The sequence below is a fragment of the Mesocricetus auratus genome, unplaced genomic scaffold, assembly GCF_017639785.1.
Source record: "Mesocricetus auratus isolate SY011 unplaced genomic scaffold, BCM_Maur_2.0 Super-Scaffold_100714, whole genome shotgun sequence".
NCBI classification, from domain to species: domain Eukaryota; kingdom Metazoa; phylum Chordata; class Mammalia; order Rodentia; family Cricetidae; genus Mesocricetus; species Mesocricetus auratus.
In genome coordinates, this window is record NW_024429270.1 from 1482519 (window position 1) to 1507244 (window position 24726).

General features: G+C 55.4%; 1 protein-coding gene across 3 annotated transcripts in view; it reads left to right on the top strand.

The window, feature by feature from the left end:
- Window positions 1-812: 812 nt before the first annotated feature.
- Window positions 813-24726, top strand: part of Ndrg4 (NDRG family member 4) — a 36641-nt gene continuing 12727 nt past the window's right edge. For 2 of the 3 annotated variants that reach the window (XM_040740802.1, XM_040740803.1), the window contains exons 1-3: window positions 1257-1412; window positions 19002-19096; window positions 22151-22195. In XM_040740802.1, the coding sequence (XP_040596736.1) occupies window positions 1376-1412; window positions 19002-19096; window positions 22151-22195 (177 nt within the window). In that variant the 5' untranslated portion in view covers window positions 1257-1375. Of the gene's footprint in view, window positions 927-1256; window positions 1413-19001; window positions 19097-22150; window positions 22196-24726 lie in introns of those variants that run through there. The other variant, XM_040740806.1, reaches the window with a different exon arrangement.

Below are 24726 nucleotides of genomic sequence, written 5' to 3' on the forward strand. Positions count from 1 at the left end.
GGGTCCTAAGCCCAGACTTTTCCTTTCAGCCACCATGCCTGCCATGTCTTATGGGGGTTCTGGGGATCTTAATTCTGCTTGCAGGGCAAGTGCTTTACTTGGCCATCTCCTCTGTAGCCTCCCCCCCCCCCCAATCATTTAATTCCTACAGGAGTCTTCTGGGGTCAGCTCCATCCCAGTTTCACAGCGTGTGAAGAGTCTGGAAGAGAGTAATAGGCCAGAAGTCACGGGGAGGGGGAGCGAAAATAATAAACAGTGCATGTAAGGGCGGACCCCTACTTACGCCTACAGAACGCAAACCCGAGGGAAGAGACATTTCAGAGATGGTTCATTCTGTCACCAGACTGCCCCACCCCAACTCCTTTAACAAAGGAAGACACTAACAGGGAGGGAATTTTCCGAACTTGCAGAAACCAAGCTTGCTGCTTCGGTCTCAAAGCACCACAAACTGTAAACTAGGATATGTGCCCCACCTGCAGCCATCCAAATCTCGGGCAGCTTCTTCAGCGGGCAGTGGAGTTAAGTTACGGTCAACTTCAGGTGCTGGCCACCTGGAACCAGGGCCAGCGTCTCGGTAGTCCACGCGCAGCGCCGGGCAGAAACAGGGCCCTCTCTGGGAGCCCCCACCCCACCCCAGGCGAGCAGGGGGCGGGGCGCTGCAGATTGCTTGGGTCCGTGCCAGGCTGTGGGTCGTCCCTCTGAGCCTCCCGCCCACTCCCACAGCCGGTGGCAGTCCGGGTCCAGCCACCAAGCGGGACGCGCCGTTCGGCCCACGCCCACCCACCCACGCGGACACGCCCCCGCGGCGCGGCGCCCCGCCCCCAGCTTCGGGGCTTGCCTGTGCCGGGAACCTGCACCACTCGTGGGCGGCGGCGTCCAGGCCCGGCTCCCGCCTGCGCGACCGTGTCGCTCGCTCGGCAGCCTGGGTGAGTCGCCGCGCCCTCACCCCTGCCATCCCCTCTGGGTGCAGCCTCACTGCAGCCCCGCACCTTCTTCCGCGGCCACCTCCCGCCCACGCCGAGGGCGACGCCCTGTCTCCCAGCCATCCCTCGCCTTCTTGGCCCAGACCCCGGGAGACCCGGGACACTCGTCCTGCCGCGACGGCCGGGGGCGACAGGCGTCTTCGTTCGCGCGGGGCCCCTCCCGCGGTGCCACACTCCCCTCCCTCGGCGCTCACCCCGGCCAGGTGGCGGCGGGTGCCTTTTGGGGTGCGCGGCTGTGCCATTGGTGGATTTTTTTAAACCCTGCTGGAGGGGGCGGTAAGCGCTCCGCGCTACCGGCTGCTGCTCCCGCCGCTCCCGCTCTCCCGCCGCTGCTCTCTGCGGCTACCGCGCGCCTCGCCCCGGTCGGCCCAGCGCGCTCCTCGGACGCCGAGATGAAGGTGCTGGGACACAGGCTCCAACTGCTGACAGGTACCGCCGCCCCCGCTCGCCACTGTCGCTTTCCGACTTGGAGCGGGCTCGGGGCTCGGTGGCCCGGGTTGGAAGGGGCGATCCCGGGTGCGCGTTCCCAGTGGAACGAAACCTGAGGCACACCGGGCTCTACTGAGTCCCCGGCCGGCCACTGGGAGGGTGAAGCGCCAGCGCCGCCGCGGATCGCGAATCGCAGAAAAAAGGTCCCCTGCGGTGTCCCGCCAGAGCTCCGATCAGCATCCCCCTGAGGAGCTCCGGAGTCTCCGCCTGTCAGTCAACTGTAGTTTGTCCCTTGAGAAAGCAGCCCGGGGCCTCCTGGGGAAACGGGGAGAACCTGTGCAAAGGCCTCTTCCTGCTCTCCTATGATGGTCAAAAGCACCTTTCTCTCTGGGGAGAAGTTTCTTGCTGAAAGTAGAGCCAAGTGGCTTGGGAAGGTGGAACCGTGAGGTCTGGGGCCATTCACCTTGGGGCCACCGTGGAGAAGAAACCAGATATCCCGCTGAGGGCATCTTGGGGCCAGAGGCTTGAATGTCTTGGAGAAGATAGGTGCCTAGAGGTGTTGGGAAAAGGAGCAGAGACAGTGGCCAGGTGTCTGAGGTAGATGCGCCTCACACGGGAAGCCCAGCAGCACTGGAGGCTTCTGTGTTCCCAGGGTGGAGGCGACAGCCCCAGTGCAGACCGCGCTGGACCCAGCTGGGCCTTTGTCAGGTGCTCAACCCACGTATACCTGATGAACATGTTCAAGAGATGCCTTCGGGCACTTGAGGTCCTGGTAGAACACAGGACCCTGACCGGAAGGTGAGGAAGGGGCCACTGCTCCCTGTCTGTGTCCTCAGGAATTGGGATGGGAGCTGGGGCGGGGAGCAGAGAAGATGGCGAGATTAGAGCAGGCAGCTGCATTTGGAGACCCTGGAGGTAGAACTTTGTCTTTCACGGAAAGGGAGGTCTGTGTGTGAGTGACTTGGTCCAGGAGTGGCATAGTACTGGGGGCCTGTGTGTGTCGGGGATGGTGCTGGATGGAAGTACAGGAGGGAAGTAGGCCAGGTGAAGGTTTGGACTGTAAGTGTGTGTGAGCATGTGTGTGTGTGTGCGCGCGCGCGAGTGTGTGTGTGTGAGTGTGCGCGTGTGTGTGGTGGGGTGTTACAAAAGGAAAGTAGGGCAGATGAGGGTTTGGGCTGTATGATAAACCACAGTGGGCCGTGCTGGGCTCACAGAGGAGAGCAGGTGGAGTTTTCCTGGAGCCTTGGAACCCCTGGCTGAATGTGTTTTGGGCACCCACCACCTCCCTTCAGCTTTTCCTTACGGCAGTCACCTGAGACAGACCAGGCCACCCACCTTGAAGAGAGCTGCAGCCTTGTTGACTCCCCAAATACTGAGACTGGAAGGAGGGGTCAGTGGAGCCTGTGGTCCAGAGTCCTGCTTAAGGGCAGAACCAGGTCCTCCATCCCCAGGTGGCCCCCGAGGGGACGGATGGTAAATGACGGCACCATGTGCAGTGTGCCCTGCCGTCCTCAATGAGCTGTGGCTTTCTGGACACGTCCAACCAGACTTTGTCACTGTTAGCTCCCCGTGTACTTGACCCAGCTGTGGCTCCTGTAACCTTGTCACCCAGGAGGCTGAAGCATGAGGGTGGTGAATTTAGTGCCAGCCTGGGCTGTAGTTCTGCAAACATGCGGATGGTGGATTTAAGGCTAGCCTGGGCTATGTATTGAGTTCCACATCCCTTCTTGTTATCCTTCCTTCACCCTCCCTCTCTCACCACCACCCTCCAACTCCCCTTTGTCTTCCTCCCGTCTCGTAGGTTTGGATTCAAACTCCAGTCCCAGCCAGTAGTGATTTCAAGCAGGTTGTTTAACCTCCAGCTTATTGTCCCAGCATAAAGATTCCTAAGAGATGCCATGAGGCCTCTCGAGACACAGCAGGTGACACGTCTGATTGGGGCCTCAAGAGTCTATCTGCCCTTTTGGCTACTTCTCCTGATAATGAAGGATCCTGCCTGCCTTGCCTTGTTGGCTAGTAAGGACCTAGGATCTGACACACACTCCACATTACCCCTGCCGAGCGGCAACAGGGAGATTTTTTTTAAAACTCATCTCCCTGGAGTGGTGTGCAGGGTGATGGGTTCTTTGTGGTAGTATATAGCAAGTGTTCAATACGTCTTGGTTTGGTCCAAGCTCAGGCATCCTGCTCGTCAGCTGTGCCTCCAGGATGATTTTGCAGAGGCCTTTGGGCCCTTGCCCTTACCTACCCGCAGGAAGTTGATTGTAATCGTTTCTATGGCCTCCATCTTACCACCACATTCACATAGCCAGAGTGGGTGATTCATATCCCCCTAACACGCTCATGACCTCCTTCCTGCTCAGCTGAGGGCCAGCCAAACCGCCCCACTCCTCATTTCCTCCCCTGTGAAGTGGGGTCACGCAGCCCCTTCCACGCTTGGATGTGAGCATGCTTCTCAAATGTCGCCGCATCCGGCAGGTGGTCACCTTGGTCTCTGAGCTCTCTCCACAGTGCCCTGGGCTCTCCCGTGCCCTCCGCTCTGCAGTCTCCAGTCGACTCCAGGGTAACCTAGTCCCCTCACTGGGTTCTCTGCACAGTAGACTTCTGAGAACCAGAAAACGCCACTCCCTTGCGACAGCCCAGCACCCCAGTAAAGCAGGGTGTGTACTGAGATGGATAAGCTGGAGAGGAAGACTCAGGGCTCCTATTCTAGTCCCCAAAGGCGGTTCTATGCCTCGGTTTCTCCTCATCAGGCCCACCAGCAATCAGGCACTATTTAAATGGACCCTGTAAAACTGTGGGAGACACTTCACAAATGAGAATGGCCCCATAGCCTCATATACTTGAAAACTCGGTCTCCAGCTGGTGGGAGTGGCGTTAGGGAGTGGGCACTCCAGGTCCTCTGATGTGGGGAGATGGGCACTCTGCCCCACTGTGTGGAAGAAGGAGAGGCTGGTACCACTCTCACAAAGCACAAATTGGTAGTGGTGTACCAGTTCTTAAGGGTGTACGATCTGTGCCTCCGCAGCTGCATTTTCAGGAAAACATGAAGGCGAGTGTAGAGGTGTCTGTTCAGGGATATCTGTCTTGTCATTGTTGGAGAAAGTGGCAAGAGCCAGTTGTGAGGGTAGAAGTGTGCATTCGGCTCAGGACACACGCACAGGCAGCTGCAGATCTCACTGCTGAAGGTCGTTTACCCCACACACAGGTGTCCCCTTAAAAACCTCTGGTAATGATGGTGGTGACAGCTCGTGGGTATGTGGCACTCTCCCTTGTTAGGCACAGTCTCGGGTGCCGTCATATGAGCAGTGTAACTCCCCATTTAAGGAAACTGAGGCACAAGACAGTTAAAGCACTTGCCAGAGGTTACGTGGATGTCAGGTACTGGCTGGACTTGGAGCCGGGAGAGCTGCCTCTAGAGTCTGAGAAGCCTCCTTAGAATCATGTTTCCTGCATTAAAAAGTAGCAGATTGGCCTCTTTAGCCCCAGACAAAGCCTTTCCAGATTGGTCATGTTGTCGGATGGCGGAAGTCACAGTACCTTTCCTCTGTCTCCCAGTATCTTACAGTGTTCACTTTTTCTTTTCTCGCTTTTCTTGGTGAATGCATGTTACATGGACGGCAGGTTTACTTTTCTTTTACGACAGGCCCTTGCAGCTCAGGTTGGTCTTGAACTTACTATAAACTGAGGCTGATCTTGAAATTCCAGTCCTCCTGCCTCCACTTCCCAAGTGCTGGAGTTAGAAGAGTGTGCCACCCTGTCCGGTTTATATGATGCTAGGGATCGAACCCATGATTTAAATTTACACTAGGCAAGTCCTGTACCAACAGAGCACCGTCCCCAGCACTTAGGTTCACCCCTGCCTGAGATCCTAAGTGAGCAGTCAGACAGAGGCCGAGCTCTGTGTTCAGTCTCATAGCATAAATACACACCTCAGTTTCTCCCTCTGTATTCAGGGTGTACTAGCCGCAAGAATGACCCCAAGCAGGTATTTGTCCTTAGTCCCTAGAACCTAGGAATGTCAGCAAACATACTCAAGGGGCCTTGCTGATGAGATTAAGGATTTCATCTGGAGAAAATTCCTGGATTAGCAGGTGGGCCCTTTGTGCACCTGCCCCCCCCCCCAGTAAGAGGGAGGCAGGAACTGTCCCAGTCCGGAAGTGGAGGCCCAGGGCAAGCTGCTTGGCTATTGGCCAGGTGGTGGGGAGGGCCACCAAGCCAAAGATGGCAGGAGCACGCCTGGAGGTGGGGAATGAGTCTGCCTCACAGACCCCCTGAGTTCACCCAACAGTGCGGATTGGAAGGGAGTTAAGTCCACGTAATGAAGATTCGTCATAATGACGCCACCAAGATGATGAAGTTATCAGACCTGGCCCGGGAAGGTGACCTTCTGCAGAGAAGGTGGGCAGGCCCTTCAAGGTTGGGGTCTGCATGGGGGCCTCCTCTCAGCCCTGACTGTGTGAGCTGGGCTGAGCCTGGCTGTGCCCCGGTGTGGTCCTGGGCTCAGCTGAGAAAGCCCCATAGAAGCCTGAATGGGCTGTGTGTGTCCACGTTACCTCCCCCACCCTGGTCCCCTCGGGTACAGAAGACACACACACACACACACACACACACACACACACACACACACACACACACGCCCTTCCTAGCTAGCTCTCAAGCCTTTGGAGTCCTGTCTGTGGATGATCTATCTGCTGCAGAGTGACTGGAGGGACACACGCCTCTGGGACATGCCAGCTTCCGGCAGCCCACTTCGGGCAGGTCGCAAGGGGAGTGCTGTGTGTCTGTGGGTGTGCCCCATCCAAGGCAGGTGACACAGGGACCTCAGTCACTTTGAGAGACACAGAGAGAGTCTTTCTCCAGAGTATGGAGGTGGTCCCATAGCTGAGTCCAGGGTTTGTAGCCTTCAGACCATACTCTGTAACCCAAGAGGCCAGGGGAAGGGGAAGCTGTCTGTTTTCACAGCTGAGCCCGGTGGAGGAATGTCAGGGCGGAGGAAGGAAGAGTGCGCCCGGGCCATCGGGAGGCTGGCACTTCAACATCAACGCTGAGAACAGACGAGGTCCACATTCGAGTATGAGGACAGGGAGTGATGGTCTATGGGAGCAGAGTGGACCGGGCAAATGGCCTCATCTCAGAGAGGGCTCAGGTGAGGCAGAGCCTCCGCTCAGACCAGGCTTCTGTTGGAATCCTTAGGGACGATCTTTGCTGGGAACATCAGAGGACAGCCTGTTGTGAGGAAGGACCTCAAATATCTACCAGTCCAAACAACCAAACTGACAAGAGTAGAGGGGAGACCAGAAGAGATAGCCCGTGCCCACCATGGCTATCATGGAGGCCAACACTGCCCTTTCCAAGTCCTCCCTGTCATGGGCTCAAAGGGGCAAGAGAAGCTCAGCATCTGTCCCCATGGAAATCACAGGCACAGCCATGCCAAGGGGTGGGCTCAGGGGGTCTTTCTGGCTGGAGACTGGCTGATCTCCCTGCATTCCAATGAGCATACCCCATCTACTCTAGGACAGTATAGGTCTCCTCAAATGTAGGAATGGCCGACGGTGCCTCGAGGGCCTGAGTACACTCTTCCTCCCTCAGCCCGGTCATTCCTCCGCCCGCCTCAGGTGTGAAAGCAGACGCCTTCCCCTGCCCTCATCTCCCCAAGATCTTCCCAGGGGCCCAGAATTAGCACCAAGCCACCCTGCCCTCTTCCTGCCCCATGTGGGGAGGCCCTCCTGGCTTTGCTTTTTAGAGCACCAGGCTGGGAGGGCTTATATGTCCCAGGCTGGACTCATGCCTTCTGCATAGCAGAGAATGGTCTTGAACCTCTGATCTCCTGGCCTCTGCCTCCCAAGTGCTGGGATTACAGGAGCCACTTCAGGACTCTGCCTCAGGTTCTCTATCAGCTTTCAAGGCTGAGGTGACCTGCCCCACTCAGCCTTTCCTGCCCCCCCACATGCCCCCCCCCCCGCACTGCCCTGCACCAGCCGCATGTTTCCTTTCCTTGAACCCACCATGCCCGCAAGATGCAAGGGCGCACCTTTGAGCTTGGTCATCCCTCTCTTGCCCGACTCCCAAGCCTCCTTCCTGCCCTCCTCAAGCCAGTGTGTCTCTTCAGCAAGGTGACACCTGTAACCACCCTGAGTTAAAGTGCAACTCCAGGCCCCACTCTGCCCCTCCGCGGCCTCCATCCACACAAGCACACAGATCTGTTGTTTGCTCTGCCCAGCCCCACACAGGTTAGAATCTGTCGTCCGTGTTTTCTCCCTAGTTCTTGAGACGGGGCCCGAAGCCTAAGGGTCTCATATCTCTTGCATGACTGAGACCAAAGATGGTTCAGATTTCAGAGGTTTCAGAATGGGGAGTCTTTGACTGGCTCCCAGAGCGTCCCTGACCACAAAACCCAGGGTCTGAAATGATCAGATTAAAACTTCGAGTGGGAGGTGGGGTGGTGGCACACGCCTTTAATCCCAGCACTGGAGAGGCAGAGGCAGGAGGATCTATGTGAGTTCTGGGCTGGCCTGGTCTACAGAGTGAGTTTCAAGGCTGTTACACAGAAAACGTGTCCAAAAAAAAAAAATTCTTAAAAAATAAGAACAAATCCTTGAATGTCATGTAGATGTTCAAAAAGCTTCGGACCTCAGTTGGTGCCTCCAAAGTTTCCACATTTAACCGAATGAGGCAGAACTACACCTGTGGCCATCCCTGGGCATCTGAGGCAGGATGGAGAGGTCAAGGTCACATCTCAGAGCACCTCAGGCCTTCACATTGAGGAGGCACGGATGCTGCAGCCTGAGGCGAATAGAGCAGGTAGCACCCTCCTGCAGAGGGTCCTTGAGAGAAGGTTGGCCGGTGCTAGCACCGTGGGTAACACCCATTTCTAAAGTGCTAATTAAACAGGTGGTTTGGAGACACATGGTGAGGAATATGCCTTTAGGAAGGTGTGTCCGCTGCTGCTGTCCCCAGACCTCATGACAGAACCTGGGCTGTGGGATGTGTACTGCCTTGGCTTATTACCTTTTTGAATCTTACACCGGGAACCAGGACAAGTGTGTCTTTGTTTCTGGGAATTCCGCCAGGTTGGGCAGACACAGCTGAGTTGAGTGGGTTGCCTGTGTTGAGGAACTTTGAGAGTTGGTTTCGAAAGTGCCAAACGATGCTTTGAACTTGTGCCGGTCATGGTTACCCGTGCAGGTGCTCACTGGTGCAGTCCTGCGAGCTGTGGGTCAGAGATGGGGTCTTAAGACCCCCGAGAGAGTCAGCAAGGGCTTTGCTGCTGGGGGTGGGTCTACTTCTGCTGCTGGGCCAGGAACGTGAGCACTTCCTGTTTGCATGGGAAAAGCCCTGCTCACTCCCTTCCCTGTGACTTGTTTTTGCTTGTAGTGTGGGTTTCTTCATACATTTGTGTCAGCTGTGTGTGCCAGAAAACTGATGACAGTCACAGATTAAGCAAGCTGTGTTCCCATCTTCCACACGGGGCCTGGATTCCTAGTTACCTGTGTCGCTCAGCTGCTGCTGTGTTGCCGTTGCTGTTCCTAGTGTCCTACCTCTGCATCCTAGGTAGTTGCTCAAGCCTCTGCCATCATGTCTGCATTCCAGCCAACTGGCAGGGAAAGAGCCGAAGAACAGTTAGTTCATCTTGGGCTAGTGAGATGATTCACTGGATAAAAGCACTTGTAGCTGAGCTCGATAACCTGAGTTCCAGCCCCAAAAACTCAGGTGGAGGAAGGGAACTGACTCCCACAAATTGTCCTCTGAGCTTCACACGCACGTCATAGCATGTACACACCCATCCATGCACACACACAACAAAACAATGCTACACCTCTCCCTTAACGAATATTACCCCAGAGTCACATGCTACACACCCAGCTGTTCATGCCACGGTTGTACCATTCCCATCGCCGACCTGCTCATCTAAAGTCCTGGGATCTCTCAGTAATGAAAGGGTGAGCACAGGCGTCGGGCTGGCATCGTCTCTGCTGAGGCAGGACCCTGCTTGGGCTCCACACAGTTGCTGCCAGTGGGCGTGGTTGGGATTTCCTTTCCCTCTGCCCTCAGTCTGGGGGCTAGAAGTTTCCTGCCTGGAGCTGTGTTGTGTAGAGGAACGGACCCCACACACTGGTGCTGTGCCTCAACTTCCAGCGTCACAGAGAGCCACTGGCCACCTTGAGTACATGCTTTAAATCTTTGGCCACCCCTGGAGCTGGGAGCACCTGGCAGTCCATGGCGAGCTCTGCTGTCCTCGCTGTCCCAGGAGCCTGGGGATTGTCTGCACAGCGTCGGCTGCACAGTGTGCTCTGGAGAAATGCTGCTGCAGAGACCGGGCTGGCACACGGCATGCTTGCGTCAGCAGCAGTGAGAGGCAGGCACTGGAGGGCAAGGGAGTGGAAGCCATTGATTGCGCCTGTTTCCTTTGGAGTCCTGTGATGGAGCGGGGTTTGTTGTTTTGGTTTTGAGACAGGGTCTCACTATGTCACTCTGGCTGTCCTGGAGCTCACTATGTAGACCTGACTGGCCTGGAATTTACCCCTGCTTCTGAGTGCTGGGAGGAGCTGCTTTTAAAAGTTAGAATCTTAAAGTTCCAAACAGTCCTCTGTGGATTCAAAGACAAATCCTTAAGTGGACTGGGAGACATCCCACAAGTGAGGAGCAGAATTCAGCCCCCTAGGACCCACGGAAATGCTGCTATCTGTGATCCAAAGGAGGCAAAAAGATTTTCAGAGTAAGCCACGTGATTGAGACAGGAACTCCAAGTTTAGGGGAAATCCGACCTTAATATATGAGGTGGAGCACCATCAAGGAAAACACTGGATGTCAGCTTGGTCCTACACATGCATGTGCACACACACTCGTGCACGCGTGCGCGCACTCACATTCACACACACTCACATGCATACCACACATACACATCCACAAGTCTCACATCTTTTTTTTTTTTTTTTTTTTTTTTGGTTTTTCGAGACAGGGTTTCTCTGTGGCTTTGGAGGCTGTTCTGGAACTCACTTGGTAGTCCAGGCTGGTCTGGAACTCACAGAGATCCGCCTGCCTCTGCCTCCCGAGTGCTGGGATTAAAGGCGTGCGCCACCAACGCCCGGCTAAGTCTCACATCTTATAGTCGACAATTCTAGATCTTCTTGTACCTGCTCTAGAAATGATGAAATAAACCATTGTGGATCCCTTGGCATGCACAGGCACGAGTTTGTTCTTCAGCACTGACAAAGATACTATCAGTCAGGTTTCTCACCATTTGATAAAGGAGAGAAGCTAGATGAAGTCTGTCCAACTGCACCTAAAGGAGTGAGAAGTCTAGTTCCAGACCCCTTGCCTGCTCACAGAGGGATGGGCGTAGAGCAAACGTCTATGTTAGTACCGTTCCCCTGGCTCTGCTGCAGACGGGACCTGGAGCGCTGGCACTGGAAGCTCGGGTGTCCTGCATCTAAACAGCACCCTCCACAACAGCAGCCAGGGACCCTGGAGAAGAGGGTGCCATGGGACATGCAGAGAACACCCAAGAAACATGTGCAATGCCAGATGTGCCCGGACACTTGGTGGCTGCTCAAATGACGATGGGTTAGGGTTGACAGGACAGAGTGCCAACCGAAAAGGACGCAAGGTGGCCGAAGACTGCCCACTTTAGAGAACGAAAGAGCCGCAACAGAGTTCAGCCTTTAGAGTCTGCAGCTACATGGAGGAGAAAGGATAGCTGTTTCCCACAGAATCCCAACTAGCGACCAGACAGGATGGCGGAAATAGAGTTATCATTAGACCAACGCCACAGTAAGAATTGTGGACAAGAGTCGTCAAGGGCTGCTGCTAAAATTAGCCTGGGAAAGTCTGAGAAGAAATGGGGTGTTGGCAGAGCACCTTCCTGTGTGATAACCAGTTACAAAGACAGTTCCAGCAGCAGAGAAGCCCAGCAGGTGCCTCTCCCAGCAGCGCGCTCAAGGTCGCGGCCGGCCCCCGAGGCAGCACAGACCGGCACCACTGTGCCAGGCGGTTCTGAGACAGCCCAGTTTCTCCCCCGTCCTTGCCCCAAATGCCTAACGTTGGGTCTGGCCAAAAGCAAGCAGAGACTGAGGCCATTGTTCAAGCTCCCTGGCCACACTTTCTCCCAGAGTGTCATAGCTCCGACAAACCGAGTCTGGGGCCTGTGCCAGCTGGAGAGGGAGGGAGGGGCCTTGGCAGCCGAATGCTGCTAAGTCTCGAATCCCCACACCCCAGCCTTGGGCCTTCATGCTGACAGCATGGCACCCAGGCCTTCCTTGCCGTCTCTTCTAACTATATTGGTGCCTCTGTACCATGAGACCATTGCGGGGAAACTGGGCCAAAGGCGTGGGGGACGGGGTTCTGTAGTCTGTGTGTGTTACGATTTATCTGTAAGATAAAGTGGGGGAAATGTTATGATTTATTACAAACGGTTTTTGTCCTTGTTGATGGTAAAACATGTTGCGTATGGTACAGTGGTACCGGAGGAGATGAAATTGATATATGGAATAGGAATCTGTGTGATCGCCACCAAGCCAACACCCTTCCCGCCAGGTGACTGCTTACTCTACCTGGAGTCATGTTAGGGTTTCATTTTGAATTTGCTGACACAGCACAGGCACCTGTTTGGTGCATATTTCTTATATAAATGGAATGTTTAATGCTTACTGTGTGGCCATGCCCTTGTCCCTAGCCGTGGGTTTCGGAGTGATGCTGTCTGTTTTGCAGCTGCATGGCACTCCTAAGCTCCCAAGCTCCCCAGCATTTTCACTCTTGTAGCAGAGTTGGGGTCCTCATATACTTCTCTTGGCATGCCTGTCGTATTTCCTTTAGGGTTGGGACCCAAACACAGAATTGCAGAGTTGACAAGTCACCAGGTTGCTCCCCAAATAAGTTGTATGCATCCAGCCAGCAGCATGTGTGACTGTGTCCCCTCCCCTACCCCAGGCCTCCCTGACGGGAACCTGGCATCATCCTTCAGGCTGTAACCAGTGAAGAACACGGTTGGGGGTGGGGGGTAGACATTTGTAGGAACCCAGTGAGACAGCAGGAGAGCGGGTGTCTTTCAGGTCTGGAACAAACCAAGGGGCAGCAGCTAGAGGGGAAAGCCGGCCAGAGAAGAAATGTCATATGTCCTCAGGTCCAGCCTGTGTGTCCCCAGGGAGGAGGCGGAGCACCTGCTCGTGGGGACGTTCGCTGGACCCCCTGAGTCCATAGGCTCTTCCCTGGAGTGCACCTCTCCCTCCATGCTGTCTTCTCAGAGTGACATAGAGATGCTGGAGAAAGGTCCCCGCCATCCGCAGTCAGCATAGGGAAAAGGAGCAAGCATCCGGGGAAGATGCTCCAACCCCTAATGCTTGGGGTTCGGGGTCAGGTGTGGGCGGAGCCGGGAGACCCCGGTCCAGTTACGTCTGGAAGGGTGTTGCAGTGTGCGGGTTTGCTGACTCTCTGTGACATCCTTCTCTATGTCAGGGACCCCCCAGGGCTCTCTGCCTTCAAATGTCTGTCATCCGCTCTTCTTGTGATCATGGGTCTTACAACGGTCAGGGGTACAGCACAGTTGGGCAGTGGGACTGGCCTTGATCCTGACTGGCTACTCAGAGGTCTGAAAACAGAGCCCTTCTTCCGGCCTCTCTCCTTCCTGGCACACACTGAGTCTGTCACCTTGACACTGCTCAGGTCTTGTGTTTCCTTCTGGTGTCTCTGGTGGGCAGTTAATGGGTGTTTTGGAGGCAAAGGACCCTCCAGGACACTAAATGTTGGGAGGAGTCCCATGGGGAAACACTCTAAAATCCCCGTATGTATCTCAGACATCCCCTCCCTGCCTGTCCTCTAGCTGGCTGGTTCCTCTCATTTGGTAGTTGCCCACCTAGTAATAGAAAAGGAAGACAAAGGACCCCACCACCAAACCACCACCACACCACACCACCACACCATGAAACCACCACACCACACCAAACCACCAAACCACTACCAAACACCCCACCAAACCACCACACTACCAAACCACCAAACCACCACACCCAACCAAACCACCACCCCACCACACCATGAAACCACCACACCAAACCACCAAACCACTACCAAACACCCCACCAAACCACCAAACCACCAAACCACCAAACCACCCCACCCCACCCCACCACCACACCACCCCACTACATAGTGGCTCCAGGGAATTGGCCTCACAAGGCCCAGTGAGAGAATGAGAAAAGCACACAGAAAAGCTGTAATCAGCCAGGCGGTGGTGGCGCACGCCTTTAGTCCCAGCACTCGGGAGGCAGAGGCAGCCGCATCTCTGTGAGTTCGAGGCCAGGCTGGTCTACAAGAGCTAGTTCCAGGACAGCCTCCAAAGTCACAGAGAAACCCTGCCTTGAAAAAAAAAAGAAAAGAAAAGCTGGGATCAGTGGGCTTGGCTCCCTGATGAAGAAACCTCAGCATGTTTGTTATACGGGAGGCTGGAGTTACAGCATCCAGATGGACAAAGGGGCAGTTGTTGCACACAGCTGGATGGGGAGGCTGGGCGCACAGCTGGACGGGGAGGCTGCCTAGCCGGCCTCTGTGCAGGAGCACTTTCTGCAGGGGAGCAGCCTTCAGGCTGTAAACACCCTGGGGAGAGGAGAGAAGAGCAAGCCATGCGGGACGTTGTTTTTGCACACGCTGGAAAGTCCACACGGGGACCAAAGGTGGCTTTGCCATCCCTCTGAGCCTTACCACCCTAAGGGTTCTGCCTTTTCCCCCATGAGTCTGAGGCAATACACATAGTTCTTAAAAGTTTGATTACAGCTGGGCGGTAGTGGCGCACGCCTTTAATCCCAGCACTCAGGAGGCAGAGGTAGGCGGATCTCTGTGAGTTCGAAGCCAGGCTGGACCGACAGCAAACAAAAACAAAAAAGTTTGGTTACATTTTGTGTGTGTGTATACGCTTTCAAGTGTATACACACACACACACACACACACACACACACACACACACACACTCTGCCGTGTCTACATGTGGAGGTCAGAGGACAACCTAGAGTAGTTCCCTCCTTCTGCCTCTTGGGCTCTGGGGATTGAACTCAGGTCCTTAGGCTTGGTGCCCATGCCTGTACCTGCTGAGCCATCTTGCTGGCCCTAACGGCTGTGTTTTTTTTGTTGTTGTTGGTTTTTTTTGTTTGTTTGTTTGTTTGTTTTTACGAGACAGTGTTTCTCTGTATTGCTTTGGAGGCTATCGGTCATGGCTGTGTTTTTAGCCCTCCCTAATCTGAGACTTCTGCTGGCCCAGCCCCATCATGGGGCCACGTGTAAAGGTGCTCACAAATGGAACTCAGTCCTCCTTGGCTTTTCCTGAACCAGAGTCAGTAGGGAAACAGGCGTCTGAATGGGCAGGGTGGATGCCCATGCTCAGCCCTACGTAAGTTTGTTTGGATCGTTTGCCTCATTTTGAGGTGCTTTAACACCCCTAATCTCATGGGGTTTTGGGAGCTAAGCAGGGTGGGGCCTGGTTAGTACTTGGGCAGGAGACAAGTCTTCCTTTCTTCTGTGAGGTGCTTGAGACACACAGTAGGGATCACCTCAGGCTGGGCACTGCACCAGGGAGCTGCAGCCCCGTCCAGCATGGCTGTTGTCCCTGCAGCCCACCCCACCCCTAAGTTCTCCACCATGGGCACGGGAGGGCCACAGCCCCTCTCTGCACATCCGCAGTCCCGTGTGACCTGCCCACGCGAGCCGGGCAGTGACTGGTGGCGGACACTGCCCAGCACTGAAGGGACCGTGTAAGCGGTCCACCCCAGGCATGTTTGCATTTGGAGCTCCACCAGCCTCTAGGTAATGGGTGGTCTGGAGGAAGAAGAGCCGAGCATTTTCAGGCCCCAGGGCTGCCGACCATCCACCCGCTTCACTCAGGTCTCAAGACGCGACTCCCCCACCACCCAGCTGCTTTGGGGAAAGAAAAAACGTGTAATTTTCTGAGGAGAACGGCCTTTGCTGCCCTCAGGGGAAATGTCACTCTAGCCTCTGCCCGGAAGCCCCAGGCCAGGCTAGGCTGCCCATTTCCCCAGGGCAGAGGCAGGCAGGGTTCTCTCATTGTCTCTTCTCACCCCTTCCCTCCTACTCCCTCATCACAGACCATCTGTCCTTGCGCGGCCCGCCCTCGGCCCTTTTAATAGCACTGTCCCTGGAGAGAACGCCCCCAGGGGGCTTCACAGCAGGTGGGGGAGGGCGGGACCGCCCAACGCCTGGAATTGAGGTGGGCGTCGGGGAGGCAGGGGGCTAGGGAAGTCCTAAGGAAGGTCTGTCAGGGTGGGGGCCTCGCAGAGCTCCTCCGGTGCATGGATGAGGGTGCACACGGCAGAAAGGAAGGGAAGAAAGGGCAGGAGGAGGCGAGGGGACGTCGTTCTAAAAATACAGCCCATCTGTGTCGCGTTAGCTAGTTTCCTGGGAAACCTCTGGGAACAAAAAGCTCAGCAGGGTGGCAGGGTGTGATCGGTGGGGACCCAGGGCTTAGGGAGGCGACACCCACCGCAGGGGAGGAGGGGAAGGCTAGAGACAGAGCTCATCCCTTCACTCTCTAGGAGAATAGGTTAGAGTGGGAGCCTCGAGGCATCCAGACGGGGCCTCATTTAGCCTCGGTCTCCTTACCTCACTTCAGGTTGGGGTGAAAAGAGACAGCACAAGGAAACACTTTACAAGCTGTGGATGCTGTTTGAGGAGGAGGAACTGCACTGGGCGGTGGCGGCTAGCACCTTTAATCCCAGCACTCGAGAGGCAGAGGCGGGCAGATCTCTGTGAGTTCAAGGCTGGTCTACAGAGCTAGTGCCAGGACTTTATTACACAGAGAAACCCTGAAAAGAAAAACAACAACAAAAATTTAGGCCAGCCTGGTCTACATAGTAGAGCTATAATTACTGTTGCAGGTCAGCCAAGGCTACATAGTGAGACTCTTGTCCCAAAAATATTTAATTAAAAAAATGTCTCCCCCCACACTTGAGAGTGGACATTCTGGTTTCCTTTTCTTCTTTCATATAGTACATCCCAGCTACAGTTCCCCTCCTTCCCCTTGCCCCAGCCCCTTCCTAACTTCCCTCTCCCCCCAGGCTCACCCCTGCCTCCCCCCAGAAGAGAGGAGACCTCCCAGGGTTATCAACCAAACCCGGCACAGCAAGCTACAGCAAAACCAGGCACACACCGTCACATCAGGGCTGGACAAGGCACTCACCGTCACATCAGGGCTGGACAAGGCACTCAGTAAGTGGGAGGGAAAGGTCCCACAAGTGGGCAGAAGAATCAGAGACAGCCCCTGCTCCCGCTGTCAGGAGTCTCACAAGAACACCAGGCCACCTTAGCGCATGCATGCGGAGGACCCGGGTCAGACCCCTGCAGGCTCCCTGTAAGTCCTGGTCTGGTCGGTTCATTCTGTGGGTCCTGTTCTCATGGTAGACACCCTATTTCCAGTCTTCCCCACCCCTCCAGGAGCAATGCCTGAAACTAGTTGTTTATTATGAATATTTTGTCAGGGTTTTACTGTGTATCTCAGAACGACCCCCCCACACCCTAGCTTACCCTCCACCACGCCCCCTCCTGGGGACTGTGTGATGTCACAGCTCTTTTCGTGGGGCCATTTGAATCTCTCATACACGATGTGACACCAAATGTTTTTGTAGCTGCTTTAAAAACAGTCGTTACCCTTGTTATACATGTGTGACAACATGCACGCAGAGGTCAGAGGACACTGTGGGACCCAGTGCTGTCCTTTCACTATTTGGGCTCTGGGGATTGAACTCAATTATCAGATCTAGTGGGAAATGGCTTTATCTGCTGAGCTGTCTCGCCCCCTGCTAGCTGCATTTTTTTTCTTTTTATTGCTACACAGCATTTCCCCATGAGTTAAAGTAACCCTTGTCAGATTAGCAAAGTCATATGTGACTCTAGTGGCCCACTGACGGGCTTTTGGCTTCTTCCAGCTTTTCTGTTGATGTTGACACTGGTGAGCATTCCTAAGGCTAAGCCATTAGTCACCTCCTTGGCTCCTTAGGAAGTCTGACAGTGTGACTCTTTAGGATATTTTTCTTTTCTTTTTGGTAATCCATATTGTCTATACCCCAGCTGTGTCCCCAGCCCAAGGTTTGAGCCTTTTGAGGAATTTTTGCAAAACTGATCTCGGGGGGGGGGGGGGGGGGGAAGGTGTCAATGTTTTTCTGGCATGCAAATTAAGGAAGTTCTAGTCAAGGACTGGGCACGTAGCTCGTGTAATGTGTGGGACACTGGGTTCCATCCCCAATACCACTAAAATCTAGAAAGTGCTGCTTCCTGTGCCTCTCAGCTGGCACGGCAAGCTTTGCAAGCTTCACGGTCACAAAGGGAAAAATGAGTATCTTACTAGTTATTTGTTTGAGACAGGGTCTTAGTATAAAACCCCGGTTGACCTGCAACTTGCTGTGCAAACGAGGCTGGCCTTGAACTCACAGAGATCCGCCTGCCTCTGCCTCCCAAGTGCTGGGATTAAAGGCATGGGCCACCATGCTGGCTGAGTATCTTATTTTAATCTGAATTTCTTTGAATATTTCTCTGTGTCTTAATGGATGTCTAGTGTAAATCCTTGCCTCATTTTCCTCCTAGCTGTATTCTGGCCTCTGCCATTATACCAAGTGAGAGATGGTACTGCCTCTCCTGCAAGCCCCTCATCCTGGGTTGTCTGTCTGTCCGATGTTTGTTGCTGTACCCCTGCACTAATGTGCACACACTGTATAAGTGTGACCCTTTCTTCCTCCAAGGCTCAAAAGTTTCTGCTGTGGGGCTGGAGAGACGGCTCAGAGGTTAAGAGCACAGACTGCTCTTCCCAGAGGTCCTGGGTTCAATTCCCAGCAACCACAACCACATGGTGGCTCACAGCCATCTATAATGAGATCTGGTGCCCTCTTCTGGTGGTGCAGGTGTACATGCAGGCAGAACACTGTATACATAATAAACAAATCTTTAAAAAAAAAAAGTTTCTGCCTCCACCTGAATCACCCAGAAATCAGGGTATGGGACCTTCTGGTGGCCATAGGCAGAGATCACATGTGTCTTCTGTCCTGACCCTGTTTGAGTCCCAGGAAAGAGAGCTCTCACCTGCCATCCTCTCCAGCTCCAGCCTCTACCAAAATCTCTGCAGCGCCTTCCTGGCCACTTTGAGCCTGCCTCTGTCGCACCTCCCCACAGAACCTTTCTGCCTTATAGTAAAGGCAGAGATTTGTTTGAAACTTACAGGGATCCTCTTGTTGCTTAATTATGCTAAACACGATTTCATTTGAAAAGAGCAATTACAATATAATATTCCTTGGCAAAAGCAGTTCTTGGAGCCGGGCGTTGGTGGCGCACGCCTTTAATTCCAGCACTCGGGAGGCAGAGGCAGGCGGATCTCTGTGAGTTCAAGACCAGCCTGGTCTACAGAGCGAGTTCCAGGACAGCCTCCAAAGCCACAGAGAAACCCAGTCTCGAAAAACAAAACAAAACAAAACAAAACAAAAAAAAGCAGTTCTTGGAGAGAGACGGGTTGTGGTCGCCTGGGGGCAGTAGCCCTGGCCCGTGATATCCTCAATGGGCAACTTCAGAACAAGGCCCAACCTCATGCTCCCTTCCTCCTAGGGCTTCTGCTCCACGACGTGACCATGGCCGGGCTGCAGGAGCTGAGATTCCCTGAGGAGAAGCCCCTGCTCCGAGGCCAGGATGTGACAGAGCTGGTGAGTCGCCCCTTCCGGGTGCTGGGGGCCGCGTGCCACCTAGTGGTGAAAGGGGAAATTGCATGTTTTCCCGCACTCTTGCCTGTCACGATGGGGAGAACCTCCCTTGTGGGCTCGGAGCTACCCAGAACTGGACCATTCATTTCTTGAGAAAGTTGCAGAGTCAGCCAGAGCGGCCATCCAGCGTGGCTGGGTATGCACCCCGCCCACCTTGCTTGCATCTGGGAAAGGCAAGAGCCCAGTGTTTTCCGCATTCAGCTCGCGTTTTATTTCCACCGCTTTCCCAGCCTTCTGCCAGAAGGAGCAGCAAGGACTGGCATCAGGCAGCTTAGCCAGAGCCCCGGGGATCCAACCACGTGAGGACACAGCCCTGCCCCTGAACAGGGTGTGGCTGGTCATTCAACACATAACCCCAAGGGAAGCATCCATTGCTCCTGGACCACAGCCGGTCCTCATGCTAAGTAGCCTGCAGGAGCCTCCTCCCTGTGCCCCCATTTCTCTCCTTGTGCAATACAACCCTTTAAAAATGCACATGATAGGCCGGGCGGTGGTGGCGCACGCCTTTAGTCCCAGCACTTGGCGGATCTCTGTGAGTTCGAGGCCAGCCTGGTCTACAGAGTGAGTTCCAGGACAGCCTCCAAAGACACAGAGAAACCCTGTCTCAAAAAACAAACAAAACAAACAAACAAACAAACAAAAAAAGCACATGCTAGTCCTTTACCTAAACTTTCCAGTGACTGCCAGCTCTCTACAGCCGTGGCCATGCCTGAGGCTAGGGCTATTGTCTCCTCTTTCCCCTGCCTCCCTCCTTCCCTTGAACCTTGAGTGTTGCTGCCATGTTTCCAGCTGCTTCCTCTGCTGGAAGAAGACATTAGCCCAAGCGCTCACAGGGCAGCCTCCCTGTTTTATTCTGGCCTCTGCTTAAGTGTTCCCAGAGAGCCTTTGCTAACCACTAGGCTGCTGCTGGTGCCCCTCCACGCTCTGTGGTCACTCCCCGTGTGTGTCCACGCTCCAGCGTGTGCTGTCATCAGACCCCAGCCTGCAGCACAGCTCTGTCTTGTGCCGAGATCTCTCAAGCCTCCTGCAGTATCTTGCTGGCCCTTTCCTTCCAGCTCCTCCCCCTGCCTCCTCCCCTGCCTCCTCCCCTGCCTCCTCCCCTGCCTCCTCCCCCTGCCTCCTCCCCCTGCTGTACCTAGTCTCTCATTTCACACCAGGGCCATCGCTTGCCACTCTGGCGTTTGGGATCCTTGAGTCAGCAAGAGGTTCTTGCTGGGTAACCCACCACCTCTGCTCTTTCCCAGGGGGCATTAGGAAAAATGCCCGCTGTAGCCTCCGTGACTCCCAGAAAAGTCCTAGAGGTGTCGACTAGCTGTGTCTTTGCCTTCAGGAGCTGCCCTTTCTTGGGCTGTGGTGCTGGCAAGTTCTCTCAGCATCCCGAGAGAGCGCAGTGCCTGCCTGACCTCTCTACCTTCTGATGGCTGCGGTCTGCCAGATACACACTTTTGTATCCAGAGAGGGGTGAATACAGCAGGCCCTCCGTATCCACAGGGTCCACACCCAGGGCCTCAGTTAGCCAGGTAGAAGTAGCCAGAGTACATGCTTTTTTTTCTGGTCCTTATTCCTTTAACAGCAGAGTATTGCAACTATTTCTGTGACACATGCTTATCCTCTAGAAGGTGTGGGATAGGCCACCTAGAACTGGTTTGAGTTGTGTGAGAGCAGAATCGTGGGGTCTGGGCTGATAAAATGCCATCATAGAGAAGTGGAGCTTGGTACCTACGGAAGGTTCTGGAACTAGTGCAGAGGCAGGGGGATGACTATATTCCACGTGCCTTTCGCCTCCATAAGGCATTTGCTTTCCCTGAAGACTGCAGGGTCGGGGAATCCCAGGTGCTGTGGGACACTGCTGCCCCTCGCTACCCCTCCGGGATCTTCCCGGCCGCAGTGATCTTCCCGGCCCCCGTAGGCCTCCCTCCGTCCGCCCAGGTCCTCTTCTGTCCTTTGCTAGAGCTCCCTCGGCCACTCCCGTGGTTCCCAGGGGTTCATGTCGGCTCATTTTTCTGCTCCGTCTTGGCCTGGGGGCCCCGTCCCTCCCACACCATTGCCTCCTGAGCCCCCAACTTCCCGAGAGCGTACACAGCACACCCTACCATTATCGGCATCACCCGTCCCGTCAAATTTTGTTTTTTAACAGAGCTGCCTCCTCCCTCCTCCCCTGAGGTAATTACCTTCCCACACTTGCTTTTCAGCCCTCTCCCTGAAGGCACTTCCATGAAAGGCCCCTTCAGTCACCAGCCCTACCCCCTTCTGCCAGAAGCCCCCTCCCTAAGGGACCCCAGAAGTGGCCACCTTCTCTCCCCTGACCCTGTAGATGTCCTAGACCCTGGAGGAATCAGTAGGCCTCACCCCACAGCTGAGGCTGGTGTGGGCTCCCTACCTCCTGAGTACTGAACTACTGGCACGTGCTTGCCCCGTTTTGGGTGTCTTCTGAGCCCCATGCCCCTCATTTATGATGTCAGATTGTTTGTCCAGATTAGCCTGTGTTTGGGAGCCCACTCTAGTCCAGGCTCTCCATGGCCAGATAGGGCCCCTCCATCATGGCATCTGGAGTCCAGACAGGCACTGTTGGAAGATACCACTGCCACTGTCACACAGACCCAAGAAGTCAGAGAGTGGAGTGGGCAGGGCTACCGGCCTTGACAACACCCAGAGCTCATAGGTCAGAGCCCTGAACAGGTCCCAGCTACCTTCCCCGCCCTGCGGGTGACAACCCCGGTGCCTCTTTGCTCCTCTGTCACCCTTTGCCTTGTGTGCAGTGGTTGGTCCAAGCCAGCAGTCAGGCAGAGATCCCAGAGCGTTCTGCCTGAGGAGCAGCCCTCCCTCTCCCTGACAGCCTACAAGACAGACACCCTTGCGCTGTTCCTACCCCGACACCCTGGGTGAGCCCAGGAGCCACTTCCGTTAGCATGAACTTAACTGGGGGTCAGAAGACCAGTCTGCTCTGGCAGAGCCCTGGGAGCTGGCTAACTTGTCCCCCTTGCTTGTCTTCCTTAGGAGAACCCTGACACCTTCCTCTCAGTTGTGGACACAGACTGGAAGGTAGGTTAAGGCTCAGCCTTTCAAAATGTGGGACCCGTCGTATCCGTGTGGACCTCATTCCCACTGGGCTGGGTGCTGGAGGAGAGACATAGCCTGTCTGTCTGTCCTGCTCTCTGGTGGCGAGGGCAGGCCGCCTCATGATCTGATGATCACCCCCACTGCTCGCATCACATCCACCTGCTTCCTGCTGTAGCTGCTCCCCCAGCCCAGTGTGTGTGTTGGAGGGGTGTTGGACCCTCTGTGAGCAGGACCTTTGGGCAGGAAGCAGAGGCCTCAGGCAGTGAGTGTGCAGAGGGGAGCGAGAGATGCTTCCACCTGAGTCAGCATTTTCCTCCAGTGAAAGCCAGGTTGACTGTGAAATAACTCTTGTTTCCATAGCAGCCGTTGCCTGGACAACCATGTCCTCTTTAGTTTGATGCCAAAGGTACCATGAAAACGGAACTTGCTCTTTGTTATTCCTTCACGTGATGCTGCTCACTTGTCCAGCTGTTTCTCCCCTTAGAGTCCCCTAGTAACTGTTTGCTTCCAGGTACCGGAGCGTGCCTAACAGCCAGCATAGTCTGGAGAGGGAGATAGGCCTACAGGGTTCTCCGACTCTACTGGCCATCCGAATATGACAAACCAATCCTCCCTGCTGAATGGAAGTCACTCCCAGGCCACCTCTTTCTTCCACCTGACCTCTATCTGGGTCATTCTCCTTGGAGCGATCTTGTAGTCTGGATACAGGAGGTGGGGCTCCTGATGGCTCCTCCCCCTGAAGAAGCTAGTCAGCAAGAATGAGGATCTGGGCCTGTGTTGGTCCCTTGGTCATGTGCCTCTTCAAGGACATGAAGGGAGGCTATAGGCAGACCACGTGCCCATGCCCACACCCCCTGAGGTCACAGGCCTCAGCCGAAAGAAACATGTAGGACAGGGCAGCTGGAGCTAATCCGAATGGAGCTAATCCACCCCTGAGGAAGAATGGGAGGGATGTGGCTGCCAGTGGGCCAGCAGAAGGGACAGCCAGGAATCAGAGCGTGACAGGCCCTGCCACGGAAGGCTCTGCAAGCCTAGGGCAGCTGTGCGTGGTGGGACCCGGTTCTCAAGAGCCTTTGCTTGGTGAAGGGCATCGTGAACCTTCCTGTCGCCCTGGGAACACTTCGTAGAGGCAGGCTCCTTGTTTGTTTTTATTAACACCTACAAAACGGCCACCCTGTGGGCCACAGCTGGGGAGCCACCCTCATCCCCTGCCCCACGGTGGCAGGCAGTGTCAGTGTCCCTGGCTTTGCAGGGTCAGCTGCAGGGGAGAGAAGACCGAGAAAACAAAGTACAAGAGGTGGCAGTCTAGGTCCGTCAGTACCCACCCGCACACGCCCCTCAGCCTGCTCCAGTCTCTAGGTGCCCCCTGCCCCCACCCCACTGCTCTCAGGTGCCCCCCTGCCCCCCACCCCCACGCGCCTCTCAGCCTGCTCGTTCTGTGTGGAGAAGCGAGTGGCTCAGTGCTTGTGACAAGATGGTGCCCAAGGGCCCAGCGTTCAGACATCTCCCACCACACTCCACTCCCCGTGGCCGCGGCAAGGCATAGCCGCCAACGCTATCACACCGTCCCAGTAGGCAACCTGACACGGCTTGAGTGCTGTGGCTTGGAGCTGTGGGAGGTGGGGCAACTTACCACGTGTCTGAAAAGGGGGCGCTAAATGAGATAGCATGTAAAGCACTTCGCTAGGGTCCGACGCGGGGGCACCCTAATGTAAGTGTCTGCACCCCTTGATGGTCGTGCTTGGGCCAGAATACTGAGAGAAGCCCTGCTGCCCCTTACCTGAGCGAGACAACAGCCGGACTTCTGGGCCTCAGGCTCCTCGACTTTCTCTCAGGCCTCTGTGTCTCCTCAGAAGCAGAGAATGAAAAACCTCGCCCCAGGACTCCTCAGAGAGCTGGTTGAGCAGACCTGGCCTGTGGGTTTGTGGCCAGCGAGCTGAGCGGACACAGGTGGCTTGGAAGAGGCCAGTGTTGGGTCAGCATCTCTCTTGGGAGCCAGGGAGAGGGAAACCCCTCCGTAGGTAGTCAGGGAGCTGGCATGGATTGGTCAGGGACCGCAGGAAGTGGGAATCAGTGGCAGGACCTTTCCGCTCCCTTGAGAGGCCCATGGGAGGACTTGGGGGCAGACCAGGACAGGTGGGCTGGGGCACTGTTCCGTGTCTCTGTTTAGTGGCGGCCTGGTCCGAAGTGGCACAGGGAAAGCTGTTGGCACCCGGGCAGAGGCTGTCACTAGGAGTAGCGCACGCACATAACTGTTGTAAAGCAGGTCACCAGGCACCTGGGCGGGGAGCTGGCCACCTTCCCCTGGGACTCGCCAGGGTGCGGGGCCGTCAGCACAGATAGGGACCAGCAGTGTGTTCCTCTACCAAGGAGACAGGATGGGGGCCCAGGCCCCCAGCCCACACCATGTCCTCTCAGCCCTGGGGCTCCCCCCTTTGTCAGCTCCCTGGCCTACTTCTCTCCTCTGCTCCCCTTGCTGTGTGCCCCATCTGAGTGCCTGGGGCCAGCTTACC